Source organism: Mirounga leonina, unplaced genomic scaffold (genome assembly GCF_011800145.1).
Source record: "Mirounga leonina isolate KUSES-001 unplaced genomic scaffold, KU_Mleo_1.0 Mir_176, whole genome shotgun sequence".
In the NCBI taxonomy this organism is placed as follows: Eukaryota; Metazoa; Chordata; class Mammalia; order Carnivora; family Phocidae; genus Mirounga; species Mirounga leonina.
In genome coordinates, this window is record NW_023270454.1 from 34938065 (window position 1) to 34957892 (window position 19828).

Sequence of the window (19828 nt, forward strand, 5' to 3'; positions counted from 1 at the left end):
CCTATCAGTTTATTGGAGGTTATACTCTCACTTTAAGCAATCATAAATAATATAAATTCATTGATTTTTTTGTGGTGCTGCTTTAATTTTTGATTAATTGGGTTGTAGTTGTGTAAAAGCTATAAGCACTTCTACATATCTATAATCCAGACAACCCCAAATCTATTTTTGTTTGCTTAGATTATTATGAAAATAAAAAAATAAAAAAGTGTCTTTTAAAAGTAGAATTCAAGTACATCCCAGAAAGTTAAATGGAGAAACCCTGATTTACAAAAAAATTTCATTTAGATCAATGGCTCTATTTTTTTAAACTCAAAAAAATTACCCTGGAAAATGTGTGTGTCAATAAAAGGTGGGGGGCAAAGAACAGAAGAGACAATGTAATGAAAACAGTAATGTAAATAAAAAAAAACATTCTTCAGTATCTTTCCCCTTACCATGCCTGCCAAGATAATGGTTTGGCACATAACTTTTTAGCCTTTCTACTGTTAATGTATACTTTATATTTATTTTTTTGTATATATATTTCACCTATCAGATAAAATTAACCAAAAATGGGATTATAATATGCAAGGTGTTATTTTGAGTCAGTACTTCTTACATTTTTATTTGGTTATGGACTTTTTTGAGAATCTGACCTTGAGAAATTCAAACAAATATAACCATAAAATTTTATATGTAATTTGGGGGGGTTTACAGATTCTGGCTTGAGAATGTCTGTGTGGTTTGGGGTAAGGATCTGTGTCGTTTGCATGCATCACTTCTCTTATAGCAGTCATGAATGGGGAATAGAGGCTACCCTCTCACTGCTATTTCTCTTTGATATAGATATCACATTTTAAAATTCTGGATTATGTTATCTTCTCAGATACCTTGTGAAAGTTACTTATATCCATTAAAAATGTTTTGAAAAAAAAAAGTTTTGAAATTGTGTCTACTGAAGGAAACAAACATTAGGTATTGACCCCTTTATAATAGGCTCTGTTTCTTATTTTATTTTCAATACCTGGTATAGGCTTGGAACATGGGAAGTGTTCAATAAAGAATTGCTAAATGAATGAAAGTATCAACTGCTATATGATACAATATAAGATTCGTGAAAATTTTCATATTCAGCTAGCAAAATCTGAGGATTCAGTCTTTTCGTGTGAGATCCTAGATTATTTTAGATTAATAAAATGGTCTGTTCCTATTTTAGTAGAAGCATAACAAAAAGTAGTAATTATGTTCTTTTGTATTGCTTATTAGATTTCCAGGTTTTTTTTCTCCAGTTTTATTGAGATATGGTTGTCAAATAAATATTGTATATATTTAAGGTGCATAACAGTGATGTTTTGATGTATGTATACAGTATGAGATTATTACCACAGTCAAGTAAATTAACATATACATCACCTCACGTAGTTACCATTTTGTGTGTGTGTGGTGAGAAAACTTATGATTTCAAGTTTTCAAAATACATTCTTTTTAATTATAGTCACCATGCTCTACGTTGGATATCAAGAACTTATTTCATAACTTAAACTTTATACTCTTTCATTAATATCTTTCCTTTTCCCCCACCCCCAAGCCTTTGGTTACCACCATTCTGCTCCATTATTGTGAGCTCTACTTTTGTTTTTAGATACCACATATAAATGAAATCATGCAGTATTTATCATTGTGTGTCTGGTTTATTTCAGTTAGGATAATGTCCTTCAGGTTCATCCATGTTGTCGTGAATGACAGGATTTATTTTTTTTAAGGCTGAATAATATTCCATTGTATATGTGTGTATGTTTATATATGTGTATATATATGTGTGTACATGTATGTGTGTGTGTGTATAATTTTGTTCATCTGCCAATTGATACTTAGAATGTTTCTAGTATCTTGGCTATTTTAAATAATGCTGCAATGAAATGAGAGTACAGATATATTTTAGAGATAGTAATTTATTTCTTTTGGATATAAAGAAGTGGGATCACTGGATCATAAGGTAGTTCCATTTTTAATTTTTTGAGGAACTTCCATAATGTTTTCCATAATGGTGAATCAGTTTACATTTCACCAGCAGTGCACAAGGGTTCCCTTTTCCTTACATCCTCCCCAACACTTGATATCTCTTGTCTTCTTGCTGGTAGCCATTCTAACAGGTATAAAGTGAAATCTCATGGTTTAGATTTGCATTTTCCTGTTGATTAGTGATGGTGAGCGAGTGTCTTATAATGCACATGTTGGCCACTTATATATTTTCTTTGGAAGATTGATTACATATTTAGATCCTTTGCCCATTTATAAAAATCAGGTTATTATTTTGCTATTGAGTTATATGAGTTCCCTATATAGTTTGGATATTAACCCCTTATTGGGTATTTGGTTTGCAAATATTTTCTCCCATTCTGTAGATTGCCTTTTCATTTTGTTTATTGTTTGCTTTGTAGAAAGTTTTTAGTTTCATGTGGTCCCACTTGTTTGTTTTTGCTTTTGTTGCCTGTGCTTTTGGTGTTAAATGTGAAAAACCATTGCCAAGATCAGTGTCAAAGAGCTTCTCCCCTGTTTTCTTCAGGTTTTATGCTTTCAGGTCTCATGTTTAAATAATTCATTTTGAGTGTTTGTTTTTGTTGTTGTTGTTGTTGTTTTTTAAAGATTTTTATTTTTATTTTTATTTATTCATTTGAGAGAGAATGAGATAGAGAGAGCATGAGAGGGGGGAGGGTCAGAGGGAGAAGCAGACTCCCTGACGAGCAGGGAGCCCGATGCAGGACTCGATCCTGGGACTCCAGGATCATGACCTGAGCCGAAGGCAGTCGCTTAACCAACTGAGCCACCCAGGCGCCCGAGTGTTTTTATGTATGGTGTAAGATAAGGGTACAGTTTCATTCTTTTGCATGTGGATATTCAGTTTACCAGTGTTTTTGTTACTAGCATTTAATGATGTATAAAGTCAGAGAATTTAAATCTCTGGTAATTATTTGCTGAACTTAGAGTATGGTGGTGGTTATATATGTACTACAGTTAAGTTTTCCAAGGGTTAAGACTTGCTTTTTGATTTGATAAGTAAAAACCCCTCTAAATATCCTACGATCAACTTTTTCTTTTGCTGAAGAGGTCTTTAGTTTTTAGCTTTTATTTTATGAGACTTAGGGTATTAATTTAAAATATTTAATTACATGTGAACTATAAAGCTATTACTATAATCTGCAGTGTATGATAGAAAACACAGATTTGGGATTTGTCAGAACTAGGATTCAGTTCTGGTTCAGCCACTAATTAACTATGTAGTATATTGGACCAGATATTTAAATTCTTTATAATATGGGATTCCTTAAAGGTCATTAAGTATAACCCCAAATCTGGGGCTTATAATTTGTTTGGTCCAGCCCCAAAGATGGGTACTAAATAGCAGTATTATTTATTGGAGTTTCACCTATGTAATCTTGAAATTTTCCTTCATTCACTTAATTAAAAATAAATTTACAGTTGATCCTTGAACAACATGGGTTTGAACTTTGTGGGTCCACTTAAACCCACCTTTGGTTTTTAGGGGTTGAGTTGTTTGAGTTCTTTATGTTTTAGATATTAACCCCTTATTGGACATCATTTGCAAATATATTCTCCCATTGAATAGGTTGCCTTTTTGTTTTATTGGTGGTTTTCTTCTCAGTGCAGAAGCTTCTCATTTTGATACAATTCCAATTATTTATTTTTGCTTTTGTTGACCTTGCCCGAGGAGACAGATCCAAAAAGTACTAAGACTCATGTCCAAGGGTTTACTGCGTATGTTTTATTTTAGGAGTGTTAATGGTTTCAAGTCTCATGTGTAAGTCTTTAATGTGTCTTGAGTTTTTCTTTATGGTGTAAGAAAATGTTCCAGTTTCATTCTTTTGCATGTAGTTGTGGTTTTCCCAAAACCAACTATTGAAGAGACTGTTTTCCATTGTATATTCTTGGCTCCATCATAGATGAACTGGTGATATAAACGTGGGTTCATTTCTGGTCTCTCTGTTTTATTTCATTGATTTGTGTTTCTGCATTTGTGTCATATGCCATAGTATGTTGCAGAATAGTTTGAAATCTGGAATTGTGATATCTCCAGCTGTGTTCCTTTTTTTCTCAACATTTCTCTGGCTATTCAGGGTCTTTTTTTAGTTGTATACAAATCTAAGTGTTTTTGTTCTAGTTCTGTGAAAAATACTATTAGTATTTTGATAAGGATGCATTGAATCTGTAAATTGCTTTGAGTAGTATGCACATTTTAACAATATTAATACTTCGAATCCATGAGCATGGTATATCTTTCCATTTACTTGTATCATTTTTCATTCACTTTTGTAGAAGATTTTTGAAACTAAACCTTAAATTTATGTTCTTTCTGTTTATTTTGCTCTTTTATACTGACTTGCTATATTTGTTGTCATGTGCATGTAAAATTGGTAGAGTACAAAATAAGTCTGAGCTGTTTAATAATTGGTTGAATTACAACTTTTTTTTACACATTTGTCTAGTTTATCTTGTATTCCCATTGCTTAATTGAATTCCCCATTTGTCTTTCATTTAGTGGTTGAAATTCAGTACAAATGAAATACTATGATACTGTTTTTTCTATTTATTTATTTATTTATGAATGAATGAGAGAGAGAGAGAACACAAGCAGAGGTGGAGGGGCATAGGGAGAGGGAGAGAGAGGATCTTAAGCAGGCTCCATGCTCAGTGCAGAACTCGACATGGGGCTCGATCTCACAACCCTGAGATCATGACCTCCGCTGAAATCAAGAGTCGGACACTTGGGGTGCCTGGGTGGCTCAGTTGTTAAGCGTCTGGCTTTGGCTCAGGTCATGTTCCCAGGGTCCTGGGATCTAGCCCCGCATCAGGCTCCCTGCTCCGCGGACAGCCTGCTTCTCCCTCTCCAACTCCCCCTGTTTGTGTTCCCTCTCTTGCTATGTCTTTCTCTGTCAAATAAATAAATAATAAATAAATAAAATCTTAAAAAAAATAAAAAAGAGTTGGACACTTAACCAACTGTGCCACCCAGGCACCCCCTTTTTTTTTCTAACTTTTAAAGTAAACCTGTAATTATGAGGCAATGCAAAGTATTTTTTAGTTCAAACTCCTATTTATGCTTTCCTGTTTGTCATCTTTCTTCTTTTAACTTTATCCTTTTTTTTGCTTTTATTTGGCCCTCTCATCTTAAAAAGTGTGAGACTCATGGTCTAAGTTAAAGATAACTTTTTTGAATCTAAAAATGATTTTTTAAATTTTTTATTGTTATGTTAATCACCATACATTACATCATTAGCTTTTGATGTAGTGTTCCATGATTCATTGTTTGTGTATAACACCCAGTGCTCCATGAAGAACGTGCCCTCTTTAATACTGATCACCAGGCTAACCCATCCTCCCACTTCCCTCCCCTCTAGAACCCTCAGTTTGTTTCTCAGAGTCCATAGTCTCTCATGGTTCGTCTCCCCCTCTAATTTCCCCCCCTTCATTCTTCCCCTCCTGCTATCTTCTCCTTTTTTTTTTTTTTTTTTTTTTAACATATATTGTATTATTTGTTTCAGAGGTACGGACCTGTGATTCAACAGTCTTGAATCTAAGAATGATATCATTCTGTTTTCTGTGATGATTTTATGTTAGTAGTGATTAATGCACCACATTGTCTTGCCACATTTCTTTCTTGAAGTATCTTTTGCATGATTAGTTTTGTCATTTTGTGAAGAGATGGCTAATTAATGTATCTTGAGCCATCATAGCTTAATAGCAAAGCATTAGAATGATATTTCTCACCTCAGATATGGTCTTTATATGCATTATGGTTTTGGACATCTTTCTAAAGCTCTTTATTTCTTCAGTAAGACAGGAACAGGGAAGTGGTAATCTTGACAATACATATTTTTTAATTGTAGCTTTTGTATTATTTTCTTTGCCTGAGATAAAAATTTTGATAAATAATCATGAAAGTGATAAAATACTAGCATAATTAACTAAGGAGAATTATAGTCCTTGTAAATGTCCAAATCACTATATTGTAGCAACTGGCCGATGAGACCATTTGATTATGATGCAGTTAAGATAGCTCTCACTTTCCAATAAGATAACCTAGTGCCTTAACCTTGGCTCTGTCATTTACTTGCTGTGTGAACTAAGGCACCATTGCTTCATCTTAAAATCAGGGTAGTAATGGTGCCTACCTATAGTAATTTTGTGATGAGTAGATGGGATTTGATAAATGTAAAGTGCCTATTACTATAACTTCATATTAAGTGTTCAACAACATAGCTAGTGTTGTCAGTATCAAAGGCAGAGCATTTTTCTATTCTAAGTAATCTCTGGGAATATCCAAGGAATGCTTACATGTCCCACAGTTCATCTGGAACTGTCATCTCTGCCATAAGGCCTTGATCCAGGCTACTGCTCTGTTAGAGTCCTGAAGGTTACCTCTTATTATCATACAAGTGGCTATTCTAGGAATTAGCTGCTGTTTTCTTATCCTTTGCTCAATATATGGACATAGACTTTTCCTTTCTCATTTATAAGCTTAGCAGTGACAGGAGGATACCACAGTGCAGAAAAGGAAAATAAAACTCAGTAATAGATACTGTATCTCCTAGAATTCACAGGCCATGCTCCTGCCTAGGATGTTTTCTCTTGACCCTTTCTTGATTTGTTTCTCTAGCCTTGTCCCTTCGCCATCTTGCAAGGCGCTGATTCAACTCTTCCTCCTTTGACCGTATTCCTTCTTCTTAAGATACAGGCCCACCTGCCTCCAGTCTTGGAGAGACTAGAATATTGGTTGTTCTTCATTCTATGGTTCTCCTTTTTTCTTGCCCCAGGTTAATTGATCATGTGACCATCACATTCCTTAAGGGAGAAGCCCAACCCAGTTTATCATATATGTTCTGGCATATTTTCTATACCTGAACTATGCAATCACATTTCTCAGTATATTTCCAAAGTCTGGTGTCGATTCAGTCTGAAATGCACTACTTTTAGAGATTTTTTTCAAGATGTGTTTTAGCTTGTCTCATTTTCTATTTCAGTTTCTTGATAACAGCCAGATTAAATAGCTAGGGTCACAACGTTTTCTGTGGGAAAGTTTTGTACAGACCATATGCATACCTATAGAGGGTGTAAGTATACACACATACATATTTTTAAAAATCTTATATTTCAGAGTAATTTGTGAAACTAAAGGAGTTGTCATTTTTGGGGCAGAGGAAGGCTACTTTAAGGCAGTGTTTCTGCTGTGGGTTGAAAATCTTAAATAATGCTTCTCTAACTTTTGAAAAACAGAGCCATATTGCTGGGCAGTCCATTAAAGGTGGGAAGCTAGAAAAAAGCAAAGGAACTGTAACATAGGTAAAATTGAACTCATAACTGTGACCAGCACTGATCAGTTTAAATCCAAAATGAAAAATATTTTTCTTCGTAACTTCCAATATATTCTAATAATGTAAAATATATTCTTGATAGAAGACTAGACCTCTTAATGCTATTGAAAAATCTCTTATAAGAAAAGATCTGAATATATTTTTATGAATACATCAAGTCTCTCTTTAAGCTTTCAATTTATAATATGTCCTGCTGGTCTTAACCGTTGACCAAATCATGTGTTAGTGTAAAAATTGCCTTTTCTTAGTAAATTTTAAAGATAGAGAAGAAAGTAGCTAACTTAAAAGTCTTCATTGTGTATTTTATACACTTATCACTTAAAAGTTGCTCACATGAAATTAGAATTTTGGCTTTTGTTATTTCTGGGTTATTAGTGTGCAAAGTAAAGCTCTGATCAGTTATTTTATCTTGGAAAGGAAGATGGCGGTACTTGAGTTGATGAAAATAGTTTCCTTCTATTCATCTATTATAACAGTGCTACTTAGATGTCGTGTGCTGAGCAAACTTTATATAACTAGTCCACAAAGAGATAAGTATAGAAATTGAATAAGTATTAAGGAACTTTTATAGCTTGAATGTCTGGCTTTGTCAGAATATTTTTTAAAGTGTCATTTTTTTAAATAAAAGTAAAAATAAAAACTGGTTTTCTACTATAGATAGGTTGAGAACAGTACCTAAAAGCCAGTTCTTACTCAGTTGTGTCATTTTGAATTAGTCTGTGTTAGCAATACATTTGAATAAAAGCTTATAGCAGTCTAACAGTATTCAACTAAGTGATATAGTTAACTATGTGTTAAATGATTTATATAAACCTTTGGGGAAAATTTTCTTTTGAAGGAAATAGGAAAAATATATAGGCACCCAAGCTCTTTTAGGGTTCCTAAACCCAATTCTAAAGTGGAAGTGGGGGGTCCACCCCCCAGCACCAAGCAATTATCAGATATGAGGGTGTCCAAGAACTCAACTCAGATCTGACATGACACTGAGTACCCAGAAATAACATCAGATTCCACAGGTTAAGGGTTCAGTTATATAAGACTGCTTCCCACTCTCTACTTCAGATCCAAACCCCAGGCTGTTACCTGTGCTTCTGACTGACTACATATTGGAGGTTCCAAATGGCCCCTTTTTAGGTTTGATTACTTTGCTAGAGTGGCTCACAGAACGTAGGGAAACACATATGTTTACCAGTTTATTAAAGGATATGATAAAGGATATGAATCAACAGCCAGACGAAGAGATACATAGGGTGAGTTCCTGAACAGAGCAGCTTCAGTGCTTGTGAAGGTTGGGGCTTGGCGTGGTGACATGTGGAAGCCATCTGGCTCCTCAAGCCTAGAAGCTCTCCAAAAGAGACCAAAAAGCTGTACTTTTGGGTTTGTATGGAGGCCTCATTTTATAATCATGTTTGACTAAGTTATTGGCCATTGGCTGATTCAATCTTCATCCCCTTTCCACTTCCAAGAAGTCACGGTAGGGGTGGGAACTGAAAATTGCCAACCCTTTAATCACGTGGTTGGTCTTCCTGGCAGTCAGTCCCCACCCTTTGGTGGGGGTCCAGAAGTCACCTCATTAACGTAACAAAAGACACCTTTATAACTCTCAACACTTAAGAAATTCCAGGGATTTTGGGAGCTGTAAGCCAGGAGATATGGATGAAGACCAAATATGTATTGTGGTCATCTGAATGACCAGATATACATGTCTTACGAATTACAATATTGCACAAGGAAAATAAAAGCAAGTGTATATTAGGAGATTTAAAAAGAGAGGGCTGTGTTAATTACGTGTCTTATTCTTTTATTCTTTTTAAAAAGTTATTTATTGGGGTGCCCAGGTGGCTCAGTTGAGCATCAGACTCTTGGTTTTGGCTCAGGTCATGATCTCTCGTGGTCATAAGATTGAGCTCATATTGGGTTCCACACTAGGTGGGGAGTCTGCTTGAGATTCTCTCTCCTCCCTCTGCCCCTCCCCCTGTCCCCGCTTGCCCACTTTCTCTCTCTCAAATAAATAAATCTTTAAAAAAATAAAAAGGTATTTATTTGAGCTTGTTCTCTTATTTTCATTGCCTCTTTATTTTGCTGTGTTTTATATTTTCTATCTTAAGCCCTGTTACTTAGGCTTTCATTTCTCTGTAAAACTCTCTCAGATTCTAAATAGTTCTTTCTTGCTCCTCCCAAATATACTATATATACTTCTCTTAGCAGTTTTCTCATATTGTAATTATTTTTAATCCCTTGTTTCTCAGCTACAATGAGCTACTGGAAGAAAGGGGCTGTTTGCTGTGTAATTTGTTCACTTCATGACTAAGCCTATAATAAATGTTAGGTGTTACTTACTATATGCCTGGCAAGTTCTGATTGTTTCATGTCTATTCTTATTTGATCATTCCCCAAAACATATCAGTTATATCCTTTTTTTATATGAGGAGACTGAGGTACTAGGGTTTAAATAACTTGACTAAGCATGAATATATCAGAGCCAGGACTTAAATTCAAGTTGTCTGACTCTAGAATCTGTGTTCTAAACCACAGTGTTAATTATGTAATTTACCAGAATGAATCATTTTTGTCTTTTTGTCTTTTTGTCATTTGTCTTTTTGGTTTTTTCATGTTTGTTCTTAAAATACTTTAACTTGAAATTTAAGTGTAAGTCTTACCTATTTGTAGTAGTGTATTTAATCATATTAGTGTAATTATAAGCAAGAGACCCTAGTTTTGTATGCTTAAAAAAATTTGATTAGGTAATTATGTTGAGTTAAAAGGTGATAGAACTTGCTTAACATCATCTAGCTCTTGTGCAGATTAGCAAAAAGACATTGAAACTCTTAATTTTTCTCCCTGTGTGTATGTATTTATAATTATATAATTTTTTGTGATGATATATTTCTCATGATTTTCAAAAACATAATTACTTGGGTTTAATCCTGTTTAAATTCCATGTTAATTTTATTGATCACAGATAATAACCACATTTTACTTTATTTACTTACTGGTATATGATATACGCAGGCATTATATGAAATTAGTTTGTCTATTTGGAAGGTGTTTTGTTATTTACCTAAAAATTTTGTGATTTTTTTTATTATGAATAACTCTAATGAAGTAATGAAATAAAATAATTGAATAAAAACAATACTATGTGTGGATTTGAAACATAAGTGGAAACTGTAGCCCTCTTAGTGTTGACTTGCTTTTACAAATGTGTTGTAAAAGCATTTTAAAACAAGTTTTTATTATCAGAAGTCTAAAATAAAAAATTCAAACCTATATTAATCTCCAAATTATTTTAAAATATTGTTTGAAGACTGCAGTTTGTGGAGATAAGAATCCAACACATTTTATCCAGTCCACTAAAACAATAAGAAATCGTAGAGATACTTTGATAAGTGTTCTGCCTGTTTTAACCTTGAATGCTATTATCGGGGGGGATGATGCTGTATCTGTTTCATTGGCTTAGGCTTTTTCATGCTGAGAGAAATCAATACTTTGAGGCGTTGGATGACAGAGGAATCACTTCAGAATTAAAGGTGGCTGTCACACATTGTCATTGGTTGACTTTCGTTTGCTGTTGAGGTTTTTAAGCATTCATTTTTCTAAGTCTTTTTCAGGAGTCTTTGTAAGATTCCTGTGGATAACTTTTTTTTTTTTTTTTTAAACCATTAGACTTTAAATCTGAGTTAAGGGATTAAGTACAAAGACCTCCAAAAGTCAAATATTGAAAAGCTTCTTTACTTATCCCTTACGTGATTTCCCTTTTACCTGGTTTCCAACGAGATAAGTAATTGGTAGTGTAAGAGATTTTGAGGCAAATTGGGAATTAAGGTAGTACACTTAAAGGTGTTTACCAGAAGGTATGTTTAATTAAATAAAAATATAATACCCTATGTGTAGCCATGAGAACGAAAGAAGGTAGAACTGGATCTCCTGACATGGAATGATTTATAGTTTGAGTCCATTTATATGGGAACTATATCTTATTAATAGTGATTACCAGGGCGCCTGGGTGGCTCAGTCATTAAGCGTCTGCCTTTGGCTCAGGTTATGATCCCAGGGTCCTGGGATCGAGCCCCACATCGGGCTCCCTGCTTCACAGGAAGCCTGCTTCTCCCTACCCCACTCCCTCTGCTTGTGTTCCCTCTCTCACTGTGTCTCTCTCTGTCGAATAAATAAAATCTTAAAAAAAAAAAATAGTGATTATCCCTGTAGAAAACAACTAGCCAGGCAGGGAGGAGGTAGAAGGGAGAACTTTCTTTTTATTTCATATGTCATTACTTTTTTATTTTTAGAAACAAGTACATGTTTCTTTAAAAAAAAGTTTAAAATACAAACCAGTACACTTCAATTGTTTAATTAATATTAAAGGCTTATATAATATTTTTAAGAGTTTAGCCTTGGAACTTTTTAACTGGCATTTTTTTAATTTCACAATAATATGCAGACTTAATGAAAATTTGCTTTATAATGTTTCCCATAAAGCATACTGAAACTTAACTCTAGAAACAGTGTGCATTTAACATTATTAATTTACTTCCTTTTCTTGATACTGAAAGTGGTTCTGAGAAGCCCTTTATGTGTGTCTATCCATTCATAACCCCTTTTTGCCTATAAGCTAAATATTGTTCTGATTTTTATGGAATGACTTATTTGCTTTTGTTTTTCCATTCAATACTTAAATGTGTTTCTTTTATTATTATAATTTCTTTAGCAGTTTTTGAGCTTTATATAAATGGAATCATAAAGTATGTGTTTTGATCTGGCATTATTAGTTCAACATTATTTTTGTGAAATTTGTTCAATTTTTTATATTTTCCTCTTTCATTTTCAGTGCTGTATGCCATACTATTACATGAATAGATGATAGTTTTTCATAATCTTTCTACTGCTGATAGGTAATTAGGTTGTTTCCAGTTTTTAACTATTATGAATAGTGTGGTTTTGGCAAGTTACAAGTCTTTTGGTGTACATGCTTATGCATTTCTGTAGAGTAGGCTTACTTGACTCTAAAGCATTTATCTTTTCAATTTTAATAGATATTGCCATAGTGTCTTGCAAAGGTGTGTATCATTCCCAGTATCCGAGCATAGCTGTTCCCATACTCCATGTTGTAATAAAAAATTGATCAATGCTTTTTATTAATTAATATTCTAGTAGTTGTGTAGTGGTAACCTCATTGTGTTTTTATTTGAATTTTATTTACAAATGAAGCTGTATATCTTTTCTCCTGCTTGTTATATATATATATTTTTTAAGTTTTTTTTTGCAGTACTTGTTTGTCTCTTATCCAGTTTCTTACTGGTTATCTGTTTTTTCTTTATTGATTTGTGGAGGATATTTACCTATTTGGTATATGAGTAGATTTTTTTGATACGAATATTTTAATTACTTTCTTCCCTGTCAGTACCTTGCCTATTCATTTTTTAAAAACTTCTTAAATAAACTTTATTAAAATATAGTATGTGTATAATAAAACACATCCCTTTTAGACATATAGTTTAATGATATTTGACAGGTGTATACACTTATGTAACTGTCATAGTCAAATTACAGAAAATTTTGGTCATCTCAGAGAATTCCCTTGTGATTCATTGTGGTCAGTTCCTCTTCACATATATACACCCAACCCCTGACAACTGCTCATCTGGTTTTATTGTAGATGGTTTTGCATACTATACAACTTCATATAAGTGGAGTTATATAGTAGGTACTCTGATGTCTGGATTCTTTTGGTCACCGTACAGTTTTTGATATTCATCCACATTGTGTATATCACTCATTTGTTTCTTTTTATTACTGAGTAGTATTAATACTTTATCCATTCATGTATAGGTGGATATTGGGTCATTTCCAGTGTTTGGCTCTTAAAGCACTATGGGAATTTTCATGCAATATAGTTTTGTGAAAATATGTTCTTCATTTTGAGGAAATACATAGGAGTGGAATTGCTAGGTGCTGTTGTAAGTATATTTTTAAACTTAAAAGAAACTGCCAAACTATTTTCTAAAGTAGTTGTAGATTTTACACTCTATAATCAGCTGGGTAGTAATGAGAATTCCATTTGCTCCACATTATTGACAATATTTGATATTGTCTATCTTTTAAAGTTTAGCCCTTCTACTGGGTATACAGTGATAGTTTATTGTGGTCTTTATTTGAATTTCCTGTTAACTAAGTATCTTCTCATGTACTTATTAGTCATTTGTATATCTTTTGTGAAGTGTCTGTTCAAATCCTTTGCCCATTTTTTTATGAGACTGACGCGCTGCCCACTGCACTAGGAAGGTGGTATTTGCCCATTATTTTAAATTGGTTTGTTTGCCTTATTAATTCATGAGAGTTCTGTATCTTATAGGAAAATTGTTAGATGTATGGTGAATATTTTGTCCCAATTTGTGGCTTATCTTTTCATTTTCTAAATGGTACCTTTTAAAGAAGATTTTATAAACTTTGGTATAGTTTAATATATCAGTTTCTTTATGGTTATGAATTTCTTTTATGGTTCCTTTTATGTCTAAGAATTTTAATGTAAGAATTTTCTGCCTACCCCACGGTCATAAGATTTTCTGCTATGTTTTCTTCTAGAAGTATTACAGTTTTTATATCTAGATCTTTGGTTCATTTTGAATCAAACATTTTGTTTATGGTATGAAGGGAAGACAAGTTTCTTTCTTTTTTTCCCCCGTGAGTGGCCAGATGTTTTAGTACCAGTTGTCGAAAAGATATTCTTTCTTCATTTAACAACTCAAACTCTTCTAATTTTCAGATTTTATAACATTATTCAAACAATTAAATTCTGCAATTTTCTTTTTCTTATGTAAAACTGTTTTGTCATTGTTTTGTTATATACATACATACATATATATATATATATGCTTGAGAATCAGCTTGTCAATATCCATAAGAAAGGCTGCTAATTTTTTATTTTTACTTTTTATTTATTTTTTTTAAGGGGGCTCCACGTGTGGAGCCCAGCACAGGGCTTGAACTCACAACCCTGAGATCAAGACCTGAGCTGAGATCAAGAGTCAGATTCTTAACTAACTGAGCCATGCAGGCACCCCAAGGCTGCTAACTTTTTAATTAAGATTGTGTTGAATATGAAAATAATACTATTTACAATAGCATTAAAATATAAAATAAATTTAAAAATATACAAAGCTATACAATGAAACTTTTATAAAACACTGCTAACAGAAATTAAAACTAAGTAAGTGGAGAAATAGACAATGTTTACAGATTTTATTTTATTTTATTTTTTATTTTTTTTTCAAGATTTTATTTATTCATTCAAGACACAGAGGGAGAGAGAGAGAGAGAGCACGAGCAGGGGGAGAGGCAGAGGGAGAAGCAGGCTCCCCACTGAGCCAGGAGCTGGACATGGGGCTCAATCCCAGGACCCTGGGATCATGACCCAAGCCGAAGGCAGAGGCTTAACCATCTGAGCCACCCAGGCGCCCCTGTTTACAGATTTTAAAACTCCATATTATCAGAATACCTACTCTCTTCAAATTGATTTTATAGATCTATAAAATCTATTTTGTCTATTTCTCCACTTAGTTTTCTTTAATTTCTGTTAGCAGTGTTTTATAAAAGTTTCATTGTATAGCTTTGTATATTTTTAAATTTATTTTATATTTTAATGCTATTGTAAAGAGTATTATTTTCATTTTCCAGTTGGTTATTGTCAGTATATAGACATACAATTAATTTTTAATATATTGACCTTGTAGCCAAGAAACTTGTCAACTTACAAGTTTTGGTAGTTTTTCCAGAACCTTTAGGAGTATTACATACATGAACATATCTACAAATAAATACTGTGTTATTTCTTCTTTTCTAAACTGTCTTTTTATTTCTTCTTTTTATCTCTTTTTTGAACTGTTTAGGACCCTGTTACAATATTGAATGGAAGTCATGAGAGAGAGGACATACTTGTTTTATCCCCAATTTTAATTAAATGATTTTCATAGATATGCTTCCCTTAAAAAGTCTCTTTCTGTTACTAGTTTGTGGAGTGTCTTTTTGTCTTTTTTAAATCACGAAATGCTTCTGAGTGTTGTAAAATGCTTTAAAAAAAAACAACTATTGAGGTTATATGTTTTTATCCTTTTTTTGTTATATGATGACTTAGAGTGATTGATATTCAAATATTAAATCAACCTTGCATTCCATGGATAAACTCTTCATCATGATGTATACTTTATTTTGGGTATAGCTGAATGCTAATGTTTTGTTACGGATTTTGTGTTTATTTACCCAAATTATATTAGTTTCTAGTTTTCTATTCCTGTAATGTAAATTGCATTGTATTCCTTAGCTTCTATCACGTGAAAAGAGTTTAAGGTTTGTATCATTTCTTCCTTAAATATTTAATATTTTATAATATAACATGTGAAGATACACATTTTTGTTTAAATTTGTCTCATCCAGTTGGCACAAATTTTTCTGATTTTCCTTGTGCTTTCATCTTTGATCCATAAGTTATTTGGAGTTGAACTGCTTAATTTTCAATTATTTTAGAACTTTTCAGACATTTTTTTCAGTCTATATATTCTGCTAAAGAATCAAGAGGACCTCTGTATTTCTTTCTCAATAACTTTCTCTTCTCTCGTAGTTTGTCCTTCAAATTTCTATCTTACCTTCACAATAGACATCTTTAAATTTGTTTCACATACAAAGGCTATAGGAGAGATGTATTTCCTAAGTCTTGAAAATGTCTCAAGGATAGATATTTGGGGAATAGCATAAAATCTGAGTGTGTCTGGCATGTAGGATTCATAGGCAGACATATTGAAAGATAATATACCACATTGCTGAATTATAGAGGGACACAAAGTCTTAGCTAGTAAAATTTCGTCCTAATTGTTCATTATTTCAGATAATCACGTACTTTTTAAAGTGTAGGCTATATAAATGTATCTGTGCAATGCCAAAAGAAATTCTTCTTGAAGTAATTCTGGGACTGTTTGTAAGAGGGCAGTTATAAGATTATTTCAAGAACTGAATTGTATGGGGCGCCTGGGTGGCTCAGTTGGTTAAGCGACTGCCTTCGGCTCAGGTCATGATCCTGGAGTCCCGGAATCGAGTCCCGCATCGGGCTCCCTGCTCAGCAGGAGGTCTGCTTCTCCCTCTGCCCTCTTCCCTCTCGTGGTCTCTGTCTCTCATTCTCCCTCTCTCAAATAAATAAATAAAATCTTTAAAAAAAAAAAAAAAAGAACTGAATTGTGAACTAATAATGATCTGTTTTAGGGCAGTGATAAGAGTGATAAGTGGTAAGAGGTAACTGAGTTTTGCTGAAATGGTATGATGAGATATGAAGAGAGTGAAAATTGAGAGGTCACAAATGGCAGATGTATAATAGCTGGGATAAAGATGGTAATTACAGTTCTGTACATTTTGAATTTTAGGTACTTATTGGATAATTGGAGATTATCCTACAGATAGAAATATGGGCCCAGAGTTCAGGGTAACAGCTGTGGCAGATACGAAAAATTTGAAAGATAGATCTAAATTGATAATAGGAGATAATGTGGGAGTGAGTGATATTGCCAGGGGACATTTGGCAAAGCCTTAAGGAAATGCCAGCATTTCATAATGAGGAATAATAAAGGAAAAAGGTTGACCATCAAGAAGGGAGCGATGACAGGAGGATACTTGAGGAATCTCCTTCACTTTAAGTTCACTCCTCTGAGCTTTCATGCAAAGGACAAATAATAAAGTTAGGTAGAGATACAGCATCTGGAAGGAAAGACCACCAAATATGATACTGTTTTTATGTCTTCATTTACATTTAAAGAGCTGGAATAGTCACTTGAATTATAAATGGCCAGTCTAAATTGTTTGTCTTCAGTTATCACTTTATCTGCAAGTAAGTGAATTTCTTTTAAGATGTAGGTTTGTTGGGCGCCTGGGTGGCTCAGTTGGTTAAGCGACTGCCTTCGGCTCAGGTCATGATCCTGGAGTCCAGGGATCGAGTCCCACATCAGGCTCCCTGCTCGGCAGGGAGTCTGCTTCTCCCTCTGACCCTCCTCCCTCTCATGCTCTCTGTCTCTCATTCTCTCTCTCTCAAATAAATAAATAAATAAATAATCTTAAAAAAAAAGATGTAGGTTTGTCTTATATTTATTAATTCTATGGTAATAAGTCTTAAATTTCTTTAGCAATAATCAAATGTATTTGAGTTGTTAGTTCCCAAGCTGTCTATTTCTTTTCTTTTTAGATTTAGGTATTTTTGTTAAGATTCAAATATTTTTGTGGTCATTGTTGTGATGTCACCTAGTTTATGTGTTGCTTAAAATAGGAAAACAGAAAAGTTGATGTAAAGCAAAGCTGAGTGAAAATATTAGACCTGGCCCTTGATTTTATTGATTAGGTGAGTAGGGTTTCTTGGGGTACCTCCACTCAACCTTCAACCACAAGCACATACACATATTGCAAATATATACTCCACCAATAAGTAACATGCATTTGATCTTGAAGCAAATAATCTTCATCTCTTGTTCACTTGAATGATATGTCATACATAGAATATATTATTGGTTTTTAATAAGAACGTGTTCAAATTACATTTTAAAGATATTTTAAAAAATAGATACAGGTTTATTATATCTTTACAAAACATTCTTGTTTGGTTTCCTTTTATCATGTTTTAAGGTCAGAATGTGACTCTAATGTTCCACAATGAGACAGAGATTGATAATCGGGAAAGAATAGCCCTTTAATGTGATTTATATCTATAGATTTTATGTCAGATATGAAAAGTTGCTGTTTAAATTGTAAAGGAGGATCCATTAAAGAACACTTTAAGCCATTTTACTATTTAGCTTACTTTGGACTCGTCTGTTTAGAATTATGCCTTTTCAAGCAAAGTTTAATGACTTACCAAATGTTTACAAAGTAAATTTGATAGTTAAATTTGTGTAATATTAATAAAAGAAAAAATGGGCTATTCAATGATTTTTTTTGCTATTTTTAATACTGTTTAATATGAATGTATATGGTGTTGGGGCAGTATAGAAGCCAGTAATTATCTAATTTTCATCAATAATTTTCATTTCCTCTTATCAGGTGAGGTTAGACAAAGCAGATTATGGATATAGTAGGTAATGTTGAAGGTATAAACATTCTTCCTGAGTGCCTTTCCCTGAGCCAGTTTGTCAATGTGGGTATGATTATAATCCTTCTTGTTTTAGGACATTCTTACTCTAAGTCACTTTGCCTGGACTGCTTTGTAGTCCGCTTCTTGCTACTTGTCATGTGGGCCCCTGCATCTTCACATGATTGGCTTCTTCCAGTTATTTAGGTCTGCTTAAAAACTACTTCTGAGTGTGGGTCTTATGAATGAATTCAGAGAAATAAATTCTTGCAGGATTGTTAAACTGAGGTAGTAGATCACTAAATCTCAGTCAGTTCAGTTAATGAGGGATATAAAAATAATTTTAAAGTTTTGGTTAGTTCAATTCCTGTTAGAGATTATTTCATGGTGTGTTGTAGTTTTTTTCTCATATTTTTATAGTATTAACAGATGTTTCTTTTTTCCTATCCAAGTCACTGTGTGCCCAATATTCAGCAGACAAACGAGAAGATGAGAAGATGTGTGATCATTTGATAAGAGCAGCTAAATATCGAGACCATGTGACAGCAACTCAACTAATCCAGAAAATTATCAACATTCTCACAGACAAGCATGGAGCCTGGGGAAATTCTGCAGTGAGGTAAAGGGAAACCTTTAGGATTTGGCCACTGATTTTCTATAGAAGGCTTAGGTTTAGATAAATAGCTCTGGATATGATCAAGGCCAGATGAAGAATGGAGTAATTTAATTTTGTATTTTATCATCTACTATGAATGAGGGGTAGAAGAAAGGTGTAGGAGAAAATCAGTATGGGTACAGTTAGGGATCTTTATAGGTATTTTAGTTCCCTCAACTACTTCTAAAGGAATATTCATATACTTATTCTTTTTGAAGTTAACTTTTAAAGGAAATAGTTAATGTAAACTTTTTATTAACTCCACTTACATCTAAATTTGCACAAATACAATATTTTGAGAAACCATTCCCTATTTTACACTTTTGAGTTTTCAACACATGAATTTGAAAACATTACTATGTGTTCTTTTGAACTTCTTTGCAAATTGTAAGACTATGATTATAAAAGTGGTTAAATGCCTTCTTTAAAATTTTATTCACTGTATCTTCCTCCTTTTTAGATTCTCAAAGTGAATTTTTTTTTATTTTAATTTCTAGAAATAAATTACCTTCTAAAGGAACTTAGACAAATTACAAAATTTAGTTTTCTTGGAATATTTTATGCTACAAATCTTCAAAACATGTTTGGGGTCACCTGGCTGGCTCAGTCGGTTGAGCACCCCACTCTTGATTTCAGCTCAGGTCACAGTCTCAGGGTCATGAGCTGCTCCCTGCTCAGTGGGGTATCTGCTTGGGATTCTCTCTC

The 19828-nt window shown here is 33.4% G+C and overlaps 1 protein-coding gene across 5 annotated transcripts in view; it reads left to right on the top strand.

The window, feature by feature from the left end:
• LRBA (LPS responsive beige-like anchor protein) overlaps nt 1-19828 on the top strand; it is an 834672-nt gene that overhangs the window by 436721 nt on the left and 378123 nt on the right. For all 5 annotated transcript variants that reach the window (XM_035022918.1, XM_035022919.1, XM_035022917.1 and 2 more), the window contains one exon: nt 18921-19087. In XM_035022918.1, coding sequence (XP_034878809.1) covers nt 18921-19087 — 167 coding nt within the window. The remainder of the gene's footprint in view (nt 1-18920; nt 19088-19828) is intronic.